At 32.7% G+C, this 18,874-nt stretch overlaps 2 protein-coding genes across 2 annotated transcripts; both read right to left on the bottom strand.

Moving 5' to 3' along the window:
- Positions 1-1,080: 1,080 nt before the first annotated feature.
- On the bottom strand, positions 1,081-6,215 carry LOC115219407 (protocadherin beta-15-like). The gene is made up of 3 exons (XM_029789569.2): positions 3,781-6,215; positions 1,533-1,683; positions 1,081-1,243 (listed from the first exon to the last, which is right to left on the bottom strand). The coding sequence occupies exons 1-3, from the start codon at positions 6,178-6,180 to the stop codon at positions 1,164-1,166; spliced, it is 2,631 nt and encodes an 876-aa protein (XP_029645429.2). The 5' UTR covers positions 6,181-6,215; the 3' UTR covers positions 1,081-1,163.
- An 879-nt stretch (positions 6,216-7,094) lies between these two features.
- On the bottom strand, positions 7,095-17,002 carry LOC115219406 (protocadherin beta-18-like). Its single transcript, XM_029789568.2, has 8 exons — positions 16,963-17,002; positions 16,043-16,432; positions 15,616-15,953; positions 14,795-14,849; positions 10,769-10,856; positions 9,282-9,345; positions 8,134-8,232; positions 7,095-7,133 (listed from the first exon to the last, which is right to left on the bottom strand). The coding sequence occupies exons 1-8, from the start codon at positions 17,000-17,002 to the stop codon at positions 7,095-7,097; spliced, it is 1,113 nt and encodes a 370-aa protein (XP_029645428.2).
- Between the last annotated feature and the right edge of the window lie 1,872 nt (positions 17,003-18,874).

The raw sequence follows: 18,874 nt of genomic DNA, 5'->3' as shown, positions 1-18,874 counted from the left end.
ACATGATAATAAACATATATAAATTTAATTTATCAATTCAATTTTTTAAATTTATGATTCAAATTGTATTTTTTAATTGTAATGGTTTTATTTTATATAAAATTTTCCAAAATCATATTAGAAACAAAAAACAATGATTTTAAAATCATATTATAATTCTTTTTGTTGTGAGGAAATTTATGAAAATGTTTTTTGTATATCAAGATTAGCTGTATTTCAGAATGCCTTTGTTCATGTAATGTATGTGAACATGTTCATGAACACACACACACTTCCTACATGATAGTATATCTATTGTTGACAGTCATATCTATTTTTCCATTAAAGTGTATAAAATAAAATAATGTGTTTGTTTATCATCCAGTAAATTCTCTAATATACATTCATAAATTTGCTACTAAAATTTTACTTTATTAACGCATTTTGTATGGCTTCAATTTCAAATACTTTTATTACAATTTTTCACTACACGAAAAGCTGAACAAGCATTTTCTCAAATATAGATGGGTAAAGATGCCTCAGACAGTCCAAGTGGAAGGAACCTGTAAGAGGAGAAGACCCAGGAAATAATGGAAAGCGGTGGGGGGAAGCAGATCTTAGGGAGTTGACTGCCATGAAGGAAATGACAAAGGATAAAATGTGATGATGTTGATTTGGCTCCTATCAATTTGAGAGAGAGAGAGAGAGATGTTGGCTAATGAGTAGCCACAAGCTGTCACTTTTTGTATGAGACTTTTGGATTTCTGTTTGAAATACATTCTAAATACTTTTCATTTAACCATAAACTTGATGTTTAGAAGGTGAGGGAAAATTGATTTATTGACATTGTCAAAAAGATATGGCTACTACTAGGAATTTAAGCCAAATCTCTCATTTTATTTTACAAAATATAAATTGCATTGTTAAATATTTATCAGTGTAACACCTATATAGATTTTTGTTGTTTTTGATTATAACAAAAAGCTTCAGTAAAACTCTCAATAGTTTTATGATTTTCATTATAATTAAAAGGATTTTTCTTTATAGAAATCTTCCAAAAAAAACCCAAGAAACAAAAAGCTTCAATACATTTAAAGTAGTGTTTAATATAATGTCATAATTAAATTATATTAAATTATTTTCTAAGTGGTTCTGTAATTAATGAAAAGTAAACATGATGTATGTTAAACCGGTGCTAGATAGGTTTCTTGTTCATATTCGCTCTTTGCTGTTGGAGGTATGTTTGGGTGATAGTTACTGTACTCTGAAAATATATATAAACAAAACTTAGACTAGTTTTGAAATATATTGTTGATTTCTGAATTGAAAATATTTCATATTTTGTTATGACTTTTTTTTCCTGTGGAACTGATAGTTCATCCACTAATATATTTTTTAAAAATTAAGTAATAATTTTTTTCTGTGGAAATGATAGTTTATGGACCAATATATTTTTTTAAATTAAGTAATAATTTTTTTCCATTACATTTATTTTAGGTTAATTAAAAAACTTCTGATAGTAATTTGAAGCTACTGATTCATTTTGTAATTACCTGATACTCCAGACGTCTGTTGTGTAATATCTCCTTCGCTCCATCCTCGATTTCGTTCTTTTTGAGAAGTTAGAGTAGTATTTAAGTTGTTTGATGTACCATTATAACATTTTTGTTCACCTGAACTCTCTGTTATGTCTTTTGTGTAATTCTTTCAGAAAAAAGATAAATGGGAAACTTACTTTGCACATGTTACATACAGTTAAAAAATCCAATTTCTGATAAAAAGGGGTGGAAATAATCTTGCTTTAATTCCTTATAACTGATAGTTAAACTGAATTAAAAGTTAAAAGTTAGAATTATAGTTAAAATTATAAGTTATAATTGAGATTGAGCTGACATTTATAAATTATTACTTATAAAAAAAAATATCAAAAGGCTGTTAATGGCAGCAGTGTAGCTATTTTACTTGTTTTATAATCAACGTAGCATGAATTAAATGATGCAATCGGGTATATTTCCAGAAAATATTGGGTCAATTATATTACATATAACCTCAGTTACTAAAGTTACATGAATAATAGAAAGGAAAAGTATCATAATTATTATTAGCTGGCAGAATCGTTAGCATGCCAGGCGAAATGCTTAGTGGTTTTTGTCTGCCACTACATTCTGAGTTCAAATTCTGCCACGGTCGACTTTGCCTGTCAACCTTTTGGGGTCAATTAAATAAGTACCAGTTACGCACTGGGGTCGATATAATAGACTTAATCCGTTTGTCCTCTCTGTGTTTATCTCCTTGTGGGTGGTAAAGAAATAGGTATTTTGTCTGCTGCTAGGTTCTGAGTTCAAATTCCACCAAGGTCAACTTTGCCTTTCATCCTTTCGAGGTTGATAAATTAAGTACCAATGAAATACTGGGATTGATGTAATCGACCAGTCCCCTCTCGCCAAATTTGAGGCCTTGTGCCTTCAATAGAAAGTATTATTATTATTATTATTATTATTATTATTGTAAGCTAGCAGAATCATTAGCATACTGGGCAAAATGTTTAACTACATTTCATCCATCTTTATGTTCTGAGTTCAAATACACTGAGGTTGTCTTTGCCTTTTGTCGTTTTGGGATCAATAAAATAAGTACCAGTTGAGCATTGGGGTCAATGTAATTGGCTTAATCCTTCCCCTGAAATTGCTGGCCTTGTGCCTAGCAGAATCCTTGAACATTAAACAAAATACCTTCCAACTCTTTACTCAGGTTTCAAGAGAGGATTTTCATCAATACCTTCAACATCACTACTTGATTGGTACTTTATTTTATCCATTCCAAAAGGATGAAGGGCAAAGTTGATCTCAGTGGAATTTGAAATCAGAATATGATGTGCTGTAACTAAATACCACAAAGCATTTTGTCCAATGCTCTAATGATTCTACCAATTCACTGCCCTCAGATAATAATAATGATTTATGATTTAGGTACACGGCCTGCAATTTTGAAAGAAGGGTGTTAGTCAATTGCATCAACCCCAAGACTTACTAGTACTTTATTCTATTGAATCCAAAAGGATAAACAGCAGAGTGTACCATGTTAGGATATAAACTCAGAATGTAAAGAGGGACAAGGTCGTTTTATCAGCAGGGAAGGGATCCAAAAGGCACTGTGTTTATTGACTATCTTCAAAGGGGCCACACCATCAATGGAGAGAACTATGCCAACTTTCTGAGGCGTTTATGAAAGGCTATGAAAATTAAATGCTCAAGAAAACTGAATAAAGGATCTTGTTTCACCAGGACAATGTTCCAGTACATAACTTCTTGGTTTCAATGGCTGCTATGCATGACTGTGGATTTGAAGAAGCTTTTCACCCTCCCTATTCTCAAGTAGGACCATGCAACACCAATGGAAGACTAGTGTGAACTGCAAGGGGTTGATGAGAGTATCTTGAGCAGCCTATGAACGATTCAGCCGACCCTCATATATTTTCAAATACTTGCAAATGCTTTTTGCATTTTATTCCAAATGGTTTCTATTATTATTTTTCTATGATATATAATAAGAATTGCATAAGGAATTTCATTCTGGTTATTCACTAACTGCTAAATTCTGATGTTCTTTATGAAATCTATCCCAATAATGAAACACAAATATCTACTCATCACAATTATAACCTTGTTGAAAACTTCAGAATTAATGTATTTTCCTCATAATACATAACTATATATTCAATCCATTTCTTCTGTACACATGATATTTATATATGAAATTATGAACATATTTATAGATGTAAATAGATTATATTTTACATACCTGAGGAGTAGGTGGTAGCCTCCTGGGTGTTGTTGAGAATTTCCATTCATTTATTGGTTGTTCTGTCTCTGTATAATAAGGACTTTTGGGATTTATTGCTTGAAGATTTCTGGCAAATATGTCTTCTGCATTTCTAGTTATTGCAACAGGATTGTTAGTCTGATACAGTATTTGTCTCATCTCAGTCTGAGAGAGAAATTTTGGATTATCTTTTTCTGCAGATGAATTATTGAAGTGATTAATACATTTGAAAACACACATTGTTATTGACACTACAACAGCCACAGATAGTATTACAGCTGCTGCTACAATGATAATTATCCAAGTCATATTCAGGTTGTTACCAGACTGTGAGTGGACAGCAGTCAACATTGGAGATGTATCATTACTAACAAACAGTGTTAGTATGATAGCAGTTGTTGCTGATTGAACTGGAGTACCACCGTCTTTCACTATAAACTCCAGCTCATATGTTCCTGCATCATTTTGGTAAACTGTGCGAGAGAAAGATAACACACCAGTGTGTGAGTTCACTGTAAACAGGTTTTTATCATTGGATCTCAGTATTCCATATGTGAGGAAAGCATTGTTTCCAGTGTCTTTGTCAGATGCTTTCAGAATTGTGATGTCCTTCTTACTGTGTGGATGGTAGTGGACATCGAGATTGTAAGGGTCATTATTAGGAAACGTAAAATACGGAGCATTATCATTTTTATCTAGAATCTCAATAACAATATTGGCAGTGTCATTGAGAGAAGGTGTTCCATTGTCTTTCACTAAAACTTGTAAATTATAAATGTCTTTCACTTCTCGATCTATTGGTTGTGATGTAGAAATAAATCCATATTTTGTCAGTTGGAAAGGAATGTTATCATTGTTGTTATCATTGATGATAGAATATGTAAGTTGGCCTCCATCTCCAAGATCAGGGTCTGTAGCATTGATGAAGCCAATAGGGAAGTCAACTTTCTGGTTTTCATAGGTGAGGAATTGGAATGTCTCTTTGGTAAAATGTGGTTCTACATCATTGACATCAGTTACTTTGACAGAGAACTGTTTCTTAGTCTTTAATGGAGGTGATCCCATGTCATGACATACAATAGAAACAACATAATGGTCTATAGTTTCTCTGTCAAGAGGTTCTTTCACTAATATTTTATATTCTTTGGAACCCATATTAGAAAGCTGGAACATTTTATGGTGAATATTACATTTAATTTGTCCATTAGGTCCACTATCAGTGTCAGTTACCATAACATAAGCTATAAAACTACCAATTTGACTGTCTTCTGAAATAGCAGTTGAAGTCTTTGTTAAAGGTGATACAAAATCTATATTTATAGATGGCACATTATTTTGATTGTTAATTACATTTATAATCAACGTTGACATGGAGCTTAATGAAGGATTTCCGCCATCCCTAGCTTCAACATATAATTTATATTTATTTCTTTTATTTCTGAAGAAATTATCATTGGTGAAAATTTCTCCAGATTTATGATTTAATTTGAAATACTTTTTATCATATTCATTTGTATTTCTATGTAAAAAATAATTAATATTTCCATTTTGACCAGAATCTAAATCTGTTGCTGATAAAACAAAAACAGGAGAAGATATATGATGTGTATCACTGATGGTGGTATTATATAATTTTTGTGTAAACGTAGGTCTGTTATCATTGACATCAATAACAGATATTTCAATGTCCAGAATACCTTCCTTTGGTGGAGAACCCCCATCTCTAGCGATCAACTGTAACATATATGTGTCTTTTAATTCTCTATCTAACATCCCTTCTAGAATTATTTTAAGTAAATTTATTCCATCAGATTCTTTAAATATGGAGAGTGAGAATGTTTTGCTTTTATCTTTGAGTTTATATATTATCTTAGAATTTGGAAGACTAATGTCTTTATCAACAGCATTTGGTATTGATTTTGTTGAACCTTTCCCATCTGTTTCATCAAATTTGATTTTTATTTTGTTTGATGGAAACTCTGGTTGATGATCATTAATATCTTCTATAATTATTTTCACCTTCAAAATCTTCATAAATGTTTTTCCTTTCCTCACTGCTACTTTAACAATTCTGGAACATTCCTTGTTGTATGTACACAGAGACTCAGCATCCAGTGTTTGAGTAGTGTATAGTTTTCCTGAGTTGGTGACATTAAATAAATGAGAACCACTCTCGACTGTCCTTTGTAGTTGTGTAAATGTAATGAGAGTGTGTTGTTGATGTGTGAGAGGGTGTGATAAGTTGGAGTCAGCAGCAATGTCTCCTATGTAGGTGTGAGGACTGTCTTCTTCCTTGACATAATAACTGATATCCATGGGTACAACAGAATATATCAGTCCATAAAGAAGGTAAATTTGTAGAATTTCATTACATTTCATCTTTATAATTCATTGTTATTCCTGGTTTCTTACATCTAAAAAGAAAAAAATGCAAAATTTCGTAGTCAAACATATACAGAAATATTAATATGAAGAATATGGCACTTATCACAAATAAGTGAGGGTTTTTTTCTAAAGAGTTTATATTGGGTTGTCTGAAAAGTTTGTGCTGATTTATAGTTGCTTACCTTTCCACTAATTTTGGAACATGGTTGAGTCCATAAAAAAGAATTTGACTACACATACATTTAGAGCACAGTTTAAGCTATCTTTTCGTGTAAGAAGGTTTATGTTCCTATAACCTCTGTTAATTCTGTAACCCTTTAGAATGGAAGATAAGAAAGTTCATTTTCGGCACTTGATGCTTTGGGAACCAGACAAAAATTGCTGCAGTTCAGCTGGGATGTGTGACCCCACCCTCCATATTCACCAAATATTGCTCCTTTGGATTTCCACTTATTCAGGTCTCTGCAGAATAAATTTCAATTCTTTGAATGATATAAAAAGATACCTTAATGAATTCTTTGCCATGAAACCACCTCAATTCTGGGAAGAGGGTATTTTCAAGTTAAAGGAAAGATGGATACGCATTGGGCAACAAAATGGTTCATATTTGGTTGATTAAAGATGTAATGACAAGTATTTATTGACCTTTTTCTTTCCTTTAAAAATTGGCATGAACTTTCCAGACAACCCAATAATATTGTAAAATATGTTGCAAATATTTTAGATTTAATAAACCAAAAACTGGGCCTGTTGCAAAAAGTAGAGATATACTGTATTAATTAATTAATTAATTAAGAAAGAAAGAAAGAAAGAAAGAAAGAAAGAAAGAAAGAAAGAAAGAAAGAAAGAAAGAAAGAAAGAAAGAAAGAAAGAAAGAAAGAAAGAATAAATAATTGAATAAATTGAACTCACAAGTTGAGGGTGAGGTCATCATACCAGAGATGAATCTGGAATAAGAAGAGGTTGCATGTAAGATCAAAATAGAAGGACAAGAGTAGAACAATTATCTTTTCATTCACTGAAACTGCTGAAGCGCATGCTCTTTTTTTTTTGTCAATAGAGCATTAAAAATGGTTTTTAGATGATGTCATTGGTGATTTGTTTTTATTCAAACCATCAAGATGAATTTACTTAATGTCTCACTCCTTAAAAATTTCATTTTGATTACTATAAGAGTATTATATATTTTAATCTTTATTTTCTCCTATAACTATGCTACATATACACTTGTAACAAGTGATGGGGCTTCTATATAGTCACTCAACCTGCTGAATTTGTAATTAAATCTTCTTTATTAATATACCTAAATACAGACACCTCCTGCATAATGATTACCTCAGATTATAAGATTTCAGGTTTATGATAATTGTAAAATATGGCTACGAATTCCAGGATGCAGTTTGAAATTTCAGTCCTACAAAACTTGAATATATTTTGGTAATTCAAAAACCACTCTTTCTTCTTAGCCAAAAGGCTGCTGCTTTGTATTTAGCTAAGTGTTGATGATTTAAAACAATATAATCACAATACATAAGTACACACACTAATATATAAAAAAATGCCTAAAGTTTGCATGCCCACTTGTCGATAAAGGAAGGTGAAGTTTCTAATGAAAAACGTTTTCTGATTAGTAACAGTTGCTTTGAAAATCTTAAGAAGAGCATGAATTTACACAACATAAAAATAACTGAAGCTGCTAGTGCTGTTATGGAGGATACTCTGTTTAATTATCACAAGGATATACAGTCAGCGTATTTGTAACTTTACAAGTTTTCAACAAGTAAAATGTCTACATCAAATACAAAAAGATAGTGTGACACTTGCAAATGATGTAGGTTTTGAAGAAGTTATAAAAGATGACATGGTTGAGTTCCACAGAGAAAATTTATCTAATAAGGAGCTGATGTTGTTAGAATAAGAGCAAGCAGAGAATCTACATAAGAATACAGAAGTTCCACCAAATCTTCTTAAATCGGCTACAAGGAATATTGCTGAAGGTTTAGCACTTAAGGAAGGTGTGCAAATTAATACTGATAACAACCTTAACTGTAAATGCAACATAAAATTTACAAATGGAATTTACAAAGAGCTCAGTTCTTACACTGTGGGGCACTGTCTCTTTGTACAGCTCAAGCATCGAAGAATTTTAGATGAATTCTTTGTCCCTCAAGTAGATGTTAATTATGATGAACTATAAGAGAGAAAATGGTTTCTCACTTCCTCCCAGTAACTCTCATTACACCACCAGCTTTCATACAGTAAATCTTTTTTTTGTTAATAGCATATACTATTATGGTACTACAGTTCTAATTTATTCTCTAACATATTTATTTCAAATGATTTTATGTATACATACTATACTGAATGTTTTTAGAAATTGTTACTTTTATGCATAAAAGTGGATAGGGTGCTTGCCTTTTGATGTTATTTTGGAATGAAATTAGGAATATTGATCAGAGTGATCAAAAGAAAAGTAAAAAATTTTATTTCAACTAAATATCATCCTTGACTTTCTGCATTGAGTTACTCAGCTCTAGGACTAACAAACCAACCATACTTGACTGTAGAGCTTCATCCACCTCTCGTTTGGGTTAGTCCTGTTTGAAGAGAAGAGGATGTTGCTTACCTGAGGAACATGTATGAATGAAAGAAAGCATTCAGGAAAAAGATAAAGATCATTCACATAAATTGGAACCTCTAAAATGTTTGTATGATGCAGCCTTATCAAATTCATTGTAGATTGAAGTTGTAGGGTCAGTAAAAGTCTACATTCTTGAGTAGACCTAAGAATATGCATTAACTTTAGAATTAATAAATGATTCTTGGTTGTTAACAAAGATAGCCTTGATGTTGCTCAATTCAATCAATGTTTCTAGGAACTTGTTTGAGGTTTTCCTGCTTGAAAAGAAAGGTAGTAGTTAGGCTAGATTGGAGACTGTCAAGGGAAGAGTATGATGATAAGATAGGAACAGTGATAGGAAGAAAATATTTAGTAAATAGATCTACCATAGCTTGATGCAAAAATGAATGGCTGAATATTCGAAGTTCATATTTCATACCATTCATTTGATGATATCTCCCACCAATGGAGTTACCTTGCTGAACTCTGGTGCCAGAAAGTATGCACTGATTTCCACAGAACTATTACAGAAACAATATCTATAAATTAAATTTACATTTCAATATACACATGAGAATTATATTTGTACTTCTTATATCAAGCTTCTCATATACATATTTCTCTTTCTTTTTCAACAAAAATGACAACTTATAAAACATATAAGACAAAATTGTTGTTCAAATCAGTCAATAGTGAAGGAACAGACTTAAAAGTCAGCAGTATTTCAGCTGTAATCATTAGTCTTTTTTGAGGGGGAGAAGGCAGTGCACCCAGTACCACATTATCAAATGTCCCTCTTGAAAGACAATAGGGCACGGTTTAAAGTAGATTTAACTGCTATTTCTAGAAGGTCGAATGATTTAGTAAAGACTGCTTATTTAACTCGTAAATGCTAGGGATGCCGGAGTTGCTTCCCTTTTAATCTTTCTCTACTCGCTGTATAGAATTGCATTATTCAAGTGCTATGAATTGTCTTTTAATCGATGTAACTTATATAATTGATTTCTGAAACTATACATGTAATTTTGAAACGAAAGAGAGGGCAATGATACATTTCTGCTTTGCTTTATCATCCTATGACTAATTATACAAATTCGGAGGAGAGAACATTTTGTTATAGTGATCTCAGTTTTTGAGTAGCATTTATTTTACCGGGACTTCAGAAAGTTGAAAAGGAAAGACGATTGGCATGGCAAGGTTTTTAAGTTAAATACTAAAATACAAGTTGTGTTATTTCACCTCTCTTTACCTGCTAATTATTAAAAACAATTTTGGTACTAAATTATAAATTTTCTCTTTTGTGGAAATGTGCCTTTGAGATTGTATAAAATAAACATATCCATTAAAGAGTTCTTGTCATCTTTGTTTGAGAAGAACTATATTTAGACGTAGAGGTGCAAATTAGAAATTCATAGCATGTCTTCTGCTGTCCTGAGTATTGTTGTGGCTTAAGTAAAAACAATTAATGTGACATGGTGTGCAGAGGTATTTTTCCTTGATGTTCTATTTCCTTCGTTTGTAGTTTTGTTTGTAAAAGAAGAGACATTGATGACCAGGAGAGAGTAATATATTTCATGATGTATGTCTTAAAATAGTGCTTCCTCCCTTATAATATACTTGTATGTACTCATGAAGGATATAAAATGTTGAAACGAACACAACAAAACAGCTTCCCAAACCTTTTAAAAGTTCCATTGAATCACCACACTTGATAGGTTGTCTCTTTTGTCAATCTTGAAAGGATGAAAGGCAAAGTTGATTCCAGCAGTAAAAGGACTCAATGAGTCAGAACAAACACCAAGAGGCACACTATCCAATGCTCTAAGGAATTTACCAGTACCTCCCTCCCTCCATCCATCTGTCTGTCTGTGTATGTACACACACACACATGCATCACTGATATATATATCAAGAAAGGATGCAAAACCAGTGTTCTTCAAAAGTGATATTTGACTCTCCTACTTTACAGACATTTCTCTTTTCACTCTCACTTTCAGAATTAGCTCACCACAAATCACAAGACAATAATGCTGTGTTAACCAATTGCAATCTAAAATAAATGAAAAAAAACTGGACTATATAACAATTAGCTATAATCCATCCTTGCAAAATCTTTGTCTCATGCTTATAAAAAATCATTCATTAATAGCATTCGTTATATGATAATCTTGCAATATCATTGGATCCCAAATATGTACACCATCACCGTGTAATAAAATTTACAGGAAAAAAATAATCAATATTGATTGAAAATGGTCGTCTGACTTATCCATTGGAAATGAAAAAAGTTAAACTGCTTGTATAAATGATATCACAGAAACGTTAAATACTCTGAATTTTCTACTGCTATAGGTATGCTTATCAAGAGGAGGATAATGCTGACAAAGAGTATTTTAATGATATATTTATAGGCTTATATATATTATACATATGCCTCATATCATTATCACAACCACCACTAACATTATCATTTATCATCAGATGTCCTTCTTTTGTCAATCCTTTTAGTTACTTCTTATGAAATGCTAGGGTGTAATGTACCTATTCTAAAACCAGAATACACATAGTATTGCTCTGTGTGTGTGTGTGTGTGTGTGTGTGTGTGTGTATAAACACACACATATACATACATGCCTGTATCTTTATCTCTTGGTATGAATAAATATGGGAAACATTTTGTAATTTCTTTATTAAAGCATGTAAAAAGTACGCAATAGTGAATAACATATGGAAATTAAAATCTTAATTTCTTCATTAAGGTTAATAGAAATGGTCATGGAAGAACTGCAACAAAATGCCAAGCCATGGATTGTTTATGGAGAAACCTAATATTTAACTGAAAATATTTTATCTTCTTCAATTCTGAATTATTTGCAAGCATTCCAAAATATGCATTGATACACATAGCTGTTTTAACATAGCACATTACAAGATTTTAATATATATTTTTAAATAGCCAATAAAAAATTATCCTTTAAACTTCATAATTTCAATATTATATATTAGATAGAGCATTATATATGAAAATAAGCATCTATTATAACATCTGTTTTGTGTTATAACAACAACTAAAAATTTCTCTGTAGAAGCAATTATACAAGTGTAGCAGTAACTGCATTTCATAATGACAATATTAATGGCTAGAACCTTTTATATCTCCCCATTTACTAGACACTTTATACTTATTATGAAAGACAAAAGTTATTATCCATTCAACATGTCATAATACTCAAATATACACCATCTAAATATTGTATGAAGGCAATATAAAGCAATTTACCTACATTGTTTAATCCTTTATCACTATTTCATGTAAAAGACATTCATCATGGCGTAGTGTTCCTGTGCAACTGCTGTAGTAGTGAGATAGTGGCAATATATTGATACAAAGATTTGTGAGTCATAGTGGGAGACAACTAGACTCTAAAAGGATGTTATTTATCTGTAAATTTAACATTCATTTTTTAAAAAAATTCTAATTGAAATGTTACATTAATAATTTTGTACTAGGAACCAAAGTAGCTGGTTATAAAATCCCCAAAACAGATAGAGTAGTAACGTATAATAAATAGTAAAGCCAGTGCCACATCAAAGTGGCAGTAAAATGTTACTACTAGTTTAACCCCAGGCAGGTTCTCCACCAGCTGGTTATCAGTGCAACACACTGCACCCTTTATATACAATACATCGCTCACAAGGGTAGCGAACCCCTATTACTCTCCAGTAGCTTACAGGATCACAAGACTGACTCAGTTTCAAGCTATTTGGCTCATCATCGGCCCTGAGCACCCATGTACTGGAGTGATAGCTAGGATCTGCTACTGCTAACGATATATTGTAAACAATCTTGTTGGCTGCTGCAGGGTAGTAGGGGTTCGTTCCCCCTGCTAGCAATATATTGTATATAAAAGGTGCAAAGTGTTGCACTGATAACCAGCTGGTGGAGAATCTGCCTGGGGTTAAACTAGTAGTAACATTTGACTGTCACTTTGATGTGGCAACTGGCTTTACTGTTTTGTTCTTAGGATTTTTTTATATAATTTGAATTATATCTTATACAATTATCTCCTATACACTTTACATGTCTAAATTTATGAATGAAAATGTGCTTTTAAATATAACCATATTTACACATATTGAATGTTGTGACATCTAAAACTTTTATATTTGCTCTCAACAACTAATTTACAGGAACTCTTAAAGTGATTGTTTATTCAAAATAATGTAAAAATTGTAAGTTTTTGTAATTTCATCGATGTTATTTCAATATTTATTCACAACTTTCACAGTACATTTAGAATAAATAATTCAATACTTAAAATAAAAAAACAACTCAGTCGAGTATCTTAAAATGAAAAATTTCAGACTGAATAATTTATAGTGAATACTCCTCTTTCTAAGCTCACATCCAATGAAGACTGAACACAAGATTTATAAGATAGTAGCTCAAATATAATTCAATAATCTACACACACACACACACACACACACACACACACACACACACACACACACACACACACACACACACACATGTATAAAAATAGCATTAAATAGGTTCAGGAAAACATTTCTGAATATTTGAATATTTAGGATTTCAGTTTGAATATAAATATTTTCTATAACAAAAAATTTACTATTTCTTCTTTACTGGCTCTAGGTATATATCTTGTTCATTTCAATCCTCTAGTGTGGGATTTTGTTTGGTTTGTAGTTCCTATATACAAACTGAAAAATAAAGAAATATATTTTATATAACATTGAGAAAGGATTTTTTTACTGTGTTTTAAGAAAGAAAATCAAAATAAAAATTTATGCTGATAGTATGTATTCAAATTTATGCTATATTTAGTAGTTTCTACTATATGAAATTCTCATAAAGGCTTTTGATAGTTTTCCATTTGAAATAATAGCATTAAAAAAAGTATACTCTTTACTCTCTTTTTACTCTTTTACTTGTTTCAGTCATTTGACTGCGGCCATGCTGGAGCACCGACTTTAGTCGAGCAAATCGACCCCGGGACTTATTCTTTGTAAGCCCAGTACTTATTCTATCGGTCTCTTTTGCCGAACCGCTAAGTGACGGGGATGTAAACACACCAGCATCGGTTGTCAAGCAATGCTAGGGGGACAAACACACACACACAAACATATACACACACACAATATATATATATACATATATACGACAGGCTTCTTTCAGTTTCCATCTACCAAACTCACAAGGCATTGGTCGGCCCGGGGCTATAGCAGAAGACACTTGCCCAAGATGCCACGCAGTGGGACTGAACCCGGAACCATGTGCTTGGTTAGCAAGCTACTTACCAAACAGCCACTCCTGCGCCTATTGTACCAGTGAATATATAATAAATTGTTTCAGTGTTGTTTATACAATATAAAAATATAAAATAAACAATTTTATAATAAAAAAATCATATCAACAGATTTATTGGAGTAGTAGCAAACTCATTCTCCATATGTCTTCTGTCAGAGATTATCAGTGAATTGAGCCAACATTTTCAGTTTTTAAAAATATTTTCTTAAATCACAAAAATATCAGACTTCCAAAGATTTTGTTGTTTGGATGAGTTGAGAAATTATGGAAGCACTTGATACAGACATGATATACTAATAATAACATTAATATTGCTGTTCTATTTATATTTAATAAATTACTTTGATATTTGCAATGTCTGATGTACAATGTCTCCTTCACTCAATCTCTGACTGGTGGAAATGTTTCATTTAGGCTGTCACCTTCCTCACAAGACTTATCTAAATGCTTATTGTAGAACTATCATTGCAATAGTAAATATTTACCAAAATAGTAAATATTTTAGATTGAGATAATTAGGTATACACTTTTATATCACAATTATTTAGAAAATGCTTGTTACTACGAAACCCTGTCAATTTTCTTAAATCTAATTTCAGATGTCAACAGATGCCAAATGTATCCAAATTTAAATACTTGAAACTTTCATTTACTGTAACAATTGATAGTTCTATCTTTTACAATTCCTAATAATTGAGCATAATTGTCCTGACAACATAATAAAATTATAAACAATTGTAAATGAGTTATTTAGTTCTCCAAATTATTTTTAAATGAATTCAAATCCTTGAAGTTTATGATTCTTTGTGAGAAAATTAGAATATTTATAGTGAGCAAATTCTGCAATACATTGATGTAGCTGTAAGTATAAAGATTTAAAAATCCAAAAAAAACACCAAAAACTCTAATGTGGACAAGAATTATATTATTAATTTTCATTTCTAACTGTGTGAATTTATAATGATCACAAAATGAATGTATTATTCAAGTGAAGGTTCAACCTATCAAAAGATATGATTTTCAGAATCAAAATTCTGAGACATCCCATATTTAAATGACTTTGATCGCATAGCAATACTTTGCAATGAATAGATATAGATAACTGAGAATACAATAAATTCAACATGTGAAACTGGTCACAGAAGTTGCTATAGCAACACCAGTGGAACTGGTGGTAATCTGAATGTTAGTGGGAATTTCCATCCTTTGGCACATTGTTCTATCTCTGAGTAATAAAGAGATTGGAGTAAATTGTCTGAAGATTTCTGTTAAATGCCTCTTCTGCATTTCTAGTTATTGCAACATGAATGTTGGCTTGATACATTAACTGTCTCATTCAGCCTGAGACAAAGTTTGGGTTGTGTGCTGTTTCAGGGGCACTATTGATGTGATTAATACATCTGAAAACACACAGTGTTATGGACACTACAATAGCCACAGATAGTATTACAGCTGCTGCTACAATGATAATTACCCAAGTCATATTCAGGTCGTGACCAGACTGGAATGGCACAGCAGTCAACATTGGAGATGTATCATTACTAACAAACAGTGTTAGTATGATAGCAGTTGTTGCTGATTGAACTGGTGTACCACCGTCTTTCACTATAAACTGGAGCTCATATGTTCCTGCATCATTTTGGTAAACTGTGCGAGAGAAAGATAACACACCAGTGTGTGAGTTAGCTGTAAACAGGTTTTTATCATTGGATCTCAGTATTCCATATGTGAGGAAAGCATTGTTTCCAGTGTCTTTGTCAGATGCTTTCAGAATTGTGATGTCCTTCTTACTGTGTGGATGGTAGTGGACATCTAGATTGTAAGGGTCATTATTAGGAAACGTAAAATACGGAGCATTATCATTTTTATCTAGAATCTCAATAAAAATATGTATACTAAACACTGGAACTCAAAGATGTCTTTAACTTCTCGATCTATTGATTGTGAAGTAGAAATAAATCCATATTTTGTCAGTTGGAAAGGAATGTTATCATTGTTGTTATCATTGATGATAGAATATGTAAGTTGGCCTCCATCTCCAAGATCAGGGTCTGTAGCATTGATGAAGCCAATAGGGAAGTCAACTTTCTGGTTTTCATAGGTGAGGAATTGGAATGTCTCTTTGGTAAAATGTGGTTCTACATCATTGACATCAGTTACTTTGACAGAGAAATATTTTTTACTTTCTAGTTGAGGTGACCCCATGTCAGGACACACAATAGATACTTTGTAGTGGTCCCTTATTTCTCTGTCAAGAGGTTCTTTGACCAATATTTTATATTCTTTAGAACCTATATAAGAAATTTGAAACATTTTATGGTGAACTAGCAGTATCGCCCGGCGTTGCTCGGGTTTGTAAGGGAAATAACTATATAAGCATTTTTAGAGAGTTACTTCCCTTATAGATGCCAATTCAGGCTTTCTTAGCCATTTCTGTTTTGGTGTCTTCAAGCCATGAAGTCGTTGTTCTAAAAGAACGCTGGTCTCCTTGACAACGCATTACGACGTTGATTTCCTTACACTCCCTTCCCCACAGCTTCACGACACAGGTGCAGGCGTGAGCGTGGACGCCAACTCCGCCGCCATCGACACACGAAAAATTATGCATTAAAATGGAATAAAAAATGATGTTAAATTATTTTTAAAATCGTAGACTCATTGTAGACGCGCGCTAATACCCAGACGGGCTCGATATGAATCACGACTATAAGATACCCGAATTTGGTTAAACTGCACCGCAAAATGTGGGAGTAGTTAGGAATCTAAATCGAAGAGGACAGACACTCACACAACTACAGTTTTATATATATAGATATTATACTTAATTTGTCCATTAGTCCACTATCAGTGTCAGTAACCATAATATAAGCTATAAAATTATGAATTTTATTGAATTTTAAATTGCAAATAGACATTTCTGATAAAGGAAATATAAAATCTATGATCAAATTTTGAGCATTATTTTGAATGTTAATTCCATTGATAATCAGCATTGCTGTTGAGCTTAGTGAAGTATACATTTGATCATTTGTTTCAGTGTGTGTTAGGTATTTTCCTTTTTCTAAATATATAAACATCAATAATAAGTTATCAAGTATTAGGATTTAATTTAAAGTCATTGCTGGCTTTAATATCTTTTTATTGTATTCTTTGCATTTGTAAAAATTCTCATTTCAGAATATATTAACATTTGATTTATATTGAAATTTTCTTTCTACATCATTGCACACACGCATGCACACGCACATATTTCGCAACAGATAAGTAATCTTGATATTTACTTACAGTCGTTACCTGTAAATGAAATCATTGAAACTACTGAGTTGTTCCCCTTACAACGTATCTATTTCTGAATGCTGAAATATTTAAAAATTATAACGTGTGAATATAATTTTATTTTATTGTTTCGAAAAAATAACGACGGGAAATTTTTTATGGAATACTAAGTTTTCTTAGATTTTGGGGACCTAGTCTTTCTCATTCGCAAAATGAGCCGCCCTTAATTTTTCTCAGATTATTCTCAATTTTGGTGTATCGATGCAACTCGGAATTTTAATAATAATAATGAAACTATTGTATACAGTGCTCAGGTGCACCACAACTTGTCAGAAAGTGCGTATAAAGCATATGCAGTAATGTAGAAATGTCTGGAAAGTGAACAGTGTATGAGTCAGATACATGCTTGCGTGTGTATGGAGGGGAGAAAATCAGGTGTAGTGTTAGCGATTCTCAGGAAGCATGGAAGTTTTGAAGGATGCAGTGCTCCAACAACTAACAACTGATGCCGGCAGTTTGTTCCATGCTACAGCAACTCTCAGTGTGAAAAAATGTTTCTGAAAGTCATGGGAGCTGTGCTGTTTTTTGACTTTGTAAATATGTCCACGGGTGTTAGATGGGTGGAGTTTGAAAAGGTGCTCAGAGTTATTGTTTGTAAGATGGTTAATAATTTTATGCGTGTCTGTCAAGTCAGCTGCCAGACGTCGGAGTTTCAATGTGTCCATGCCCAGGCAAGTAAGGCGTTCAGAATATGGCAAATGCCTAATGGAAGGTATTCTTTTGGTTGCACGTCACTGAACGGCTTCCAGACGATTAATATCCTGGGCAAGATAGGGGTTCCAGACCGGTGATGCAAATTCCAGGTGAGGTCTTACCATAGCTATACAAAGCCACAGATAGATAGCCAGAGAGCGGCTCACAAAGGACTTGGTGAGTGATGCCAAGACACCCTCAGCCTTCTTGGCAATTTTAGCGATGTGTTTTGTCCAATGCAAATCACTGTTGACAATAACACCCAGGTCACGTTCACACGAAGACTTTTGAGATTAGTGTTGTGGAGGAAGTAAGTGGACGCTGGGTTTCTCCTCCTAAAATGCATGGTGGTACATTTCTCCACAGCCAGCTTGAGTTGCCAGTCCATGATCCACTGCTGCATTGTGTCCAGGTCTGATTGCAATAGAGATCTATAGTGTACAGGATATGACCTCTTTATTTTGAGGTACAGCTTGATGTCATCTGCATATTTCAGCACTGTGGCATTCTTTAAGTTGGCATCTATGTCATTAACATAAGCAACAAATAAAAGGGGGCCAAGAACAGATCCCTGTGGTACACCAGATTTCATCTCATAGGGTGAAGAGTGCTGTCCTAGAACTGTGACTACCTCTTTTCGGCCGAAAATAAGGACTTCAACCAGTTATAGAGATCATCTCTTACGCCCAACGCAGAGAGTTTCA

The sequence above is a fragment of the Octopus sinensis genome, linkage group LG14, assembly GCF_006345805.1.
Source record: "Octopus sinensis linkage group LG14, ASM634580v1, whole genome shotgun sequence".
Classification (NCBI taxonomy): Eukaryota; Metazoa; Mollusca; class Cephalopoda; order Octopoda; family Octopodidae; genus Octopus; species Octopus sinensis.
This window is presented reverse-complemented; position numbering and strand designations above follow the sequence as displayed.

Excerpts from the sequence above, each read along its gene's own strand:
- LOC115219406 (XM_029789568.2), bottom strand. The coding sequence starts at position 17,002 with ATGGTTACTGACACTGATAGTGGACTAATGGACAAATTAA. Across the intron at positions 9,346-10,768 it reads AAAAGAGAAATGTCTGTAAA|ATATTGTTTCTGTAATAGTT; the intron begins GTAGGAGAGTCA and ends TTTAATTTATAG. Across the intron at positions 8,233-9,281 it reads TGGCACCAGAGTTCAGCAAG|TTAAGGTTGTTATCAGTATT; the intron begins GTAACTCCATTG and ends TTGCATTTACAG.
- LOC115219407 (XM_029789569.2), bottom strand. The coding sequence starts at position 6,180 with ATGAAATGTAATGAAATTCTACAAATTTACCTTCTTTATGGACTGATA. Across the intron at positions 1,684-3,780 it reads GGCTACCACCTACTCCTCAG|AATTACACAAAAGACATAAC; the intron begins GTATGTAAAATA and ends TTTTTCTGAAAG. Across the intron at positions 1,244-1,532 it reads ACAGACGTCTGGAGTATCAG|AGTACAGTAACTATCACCCA; the intron begins GTAATTACAAAA and ends ATATATTTTCAG.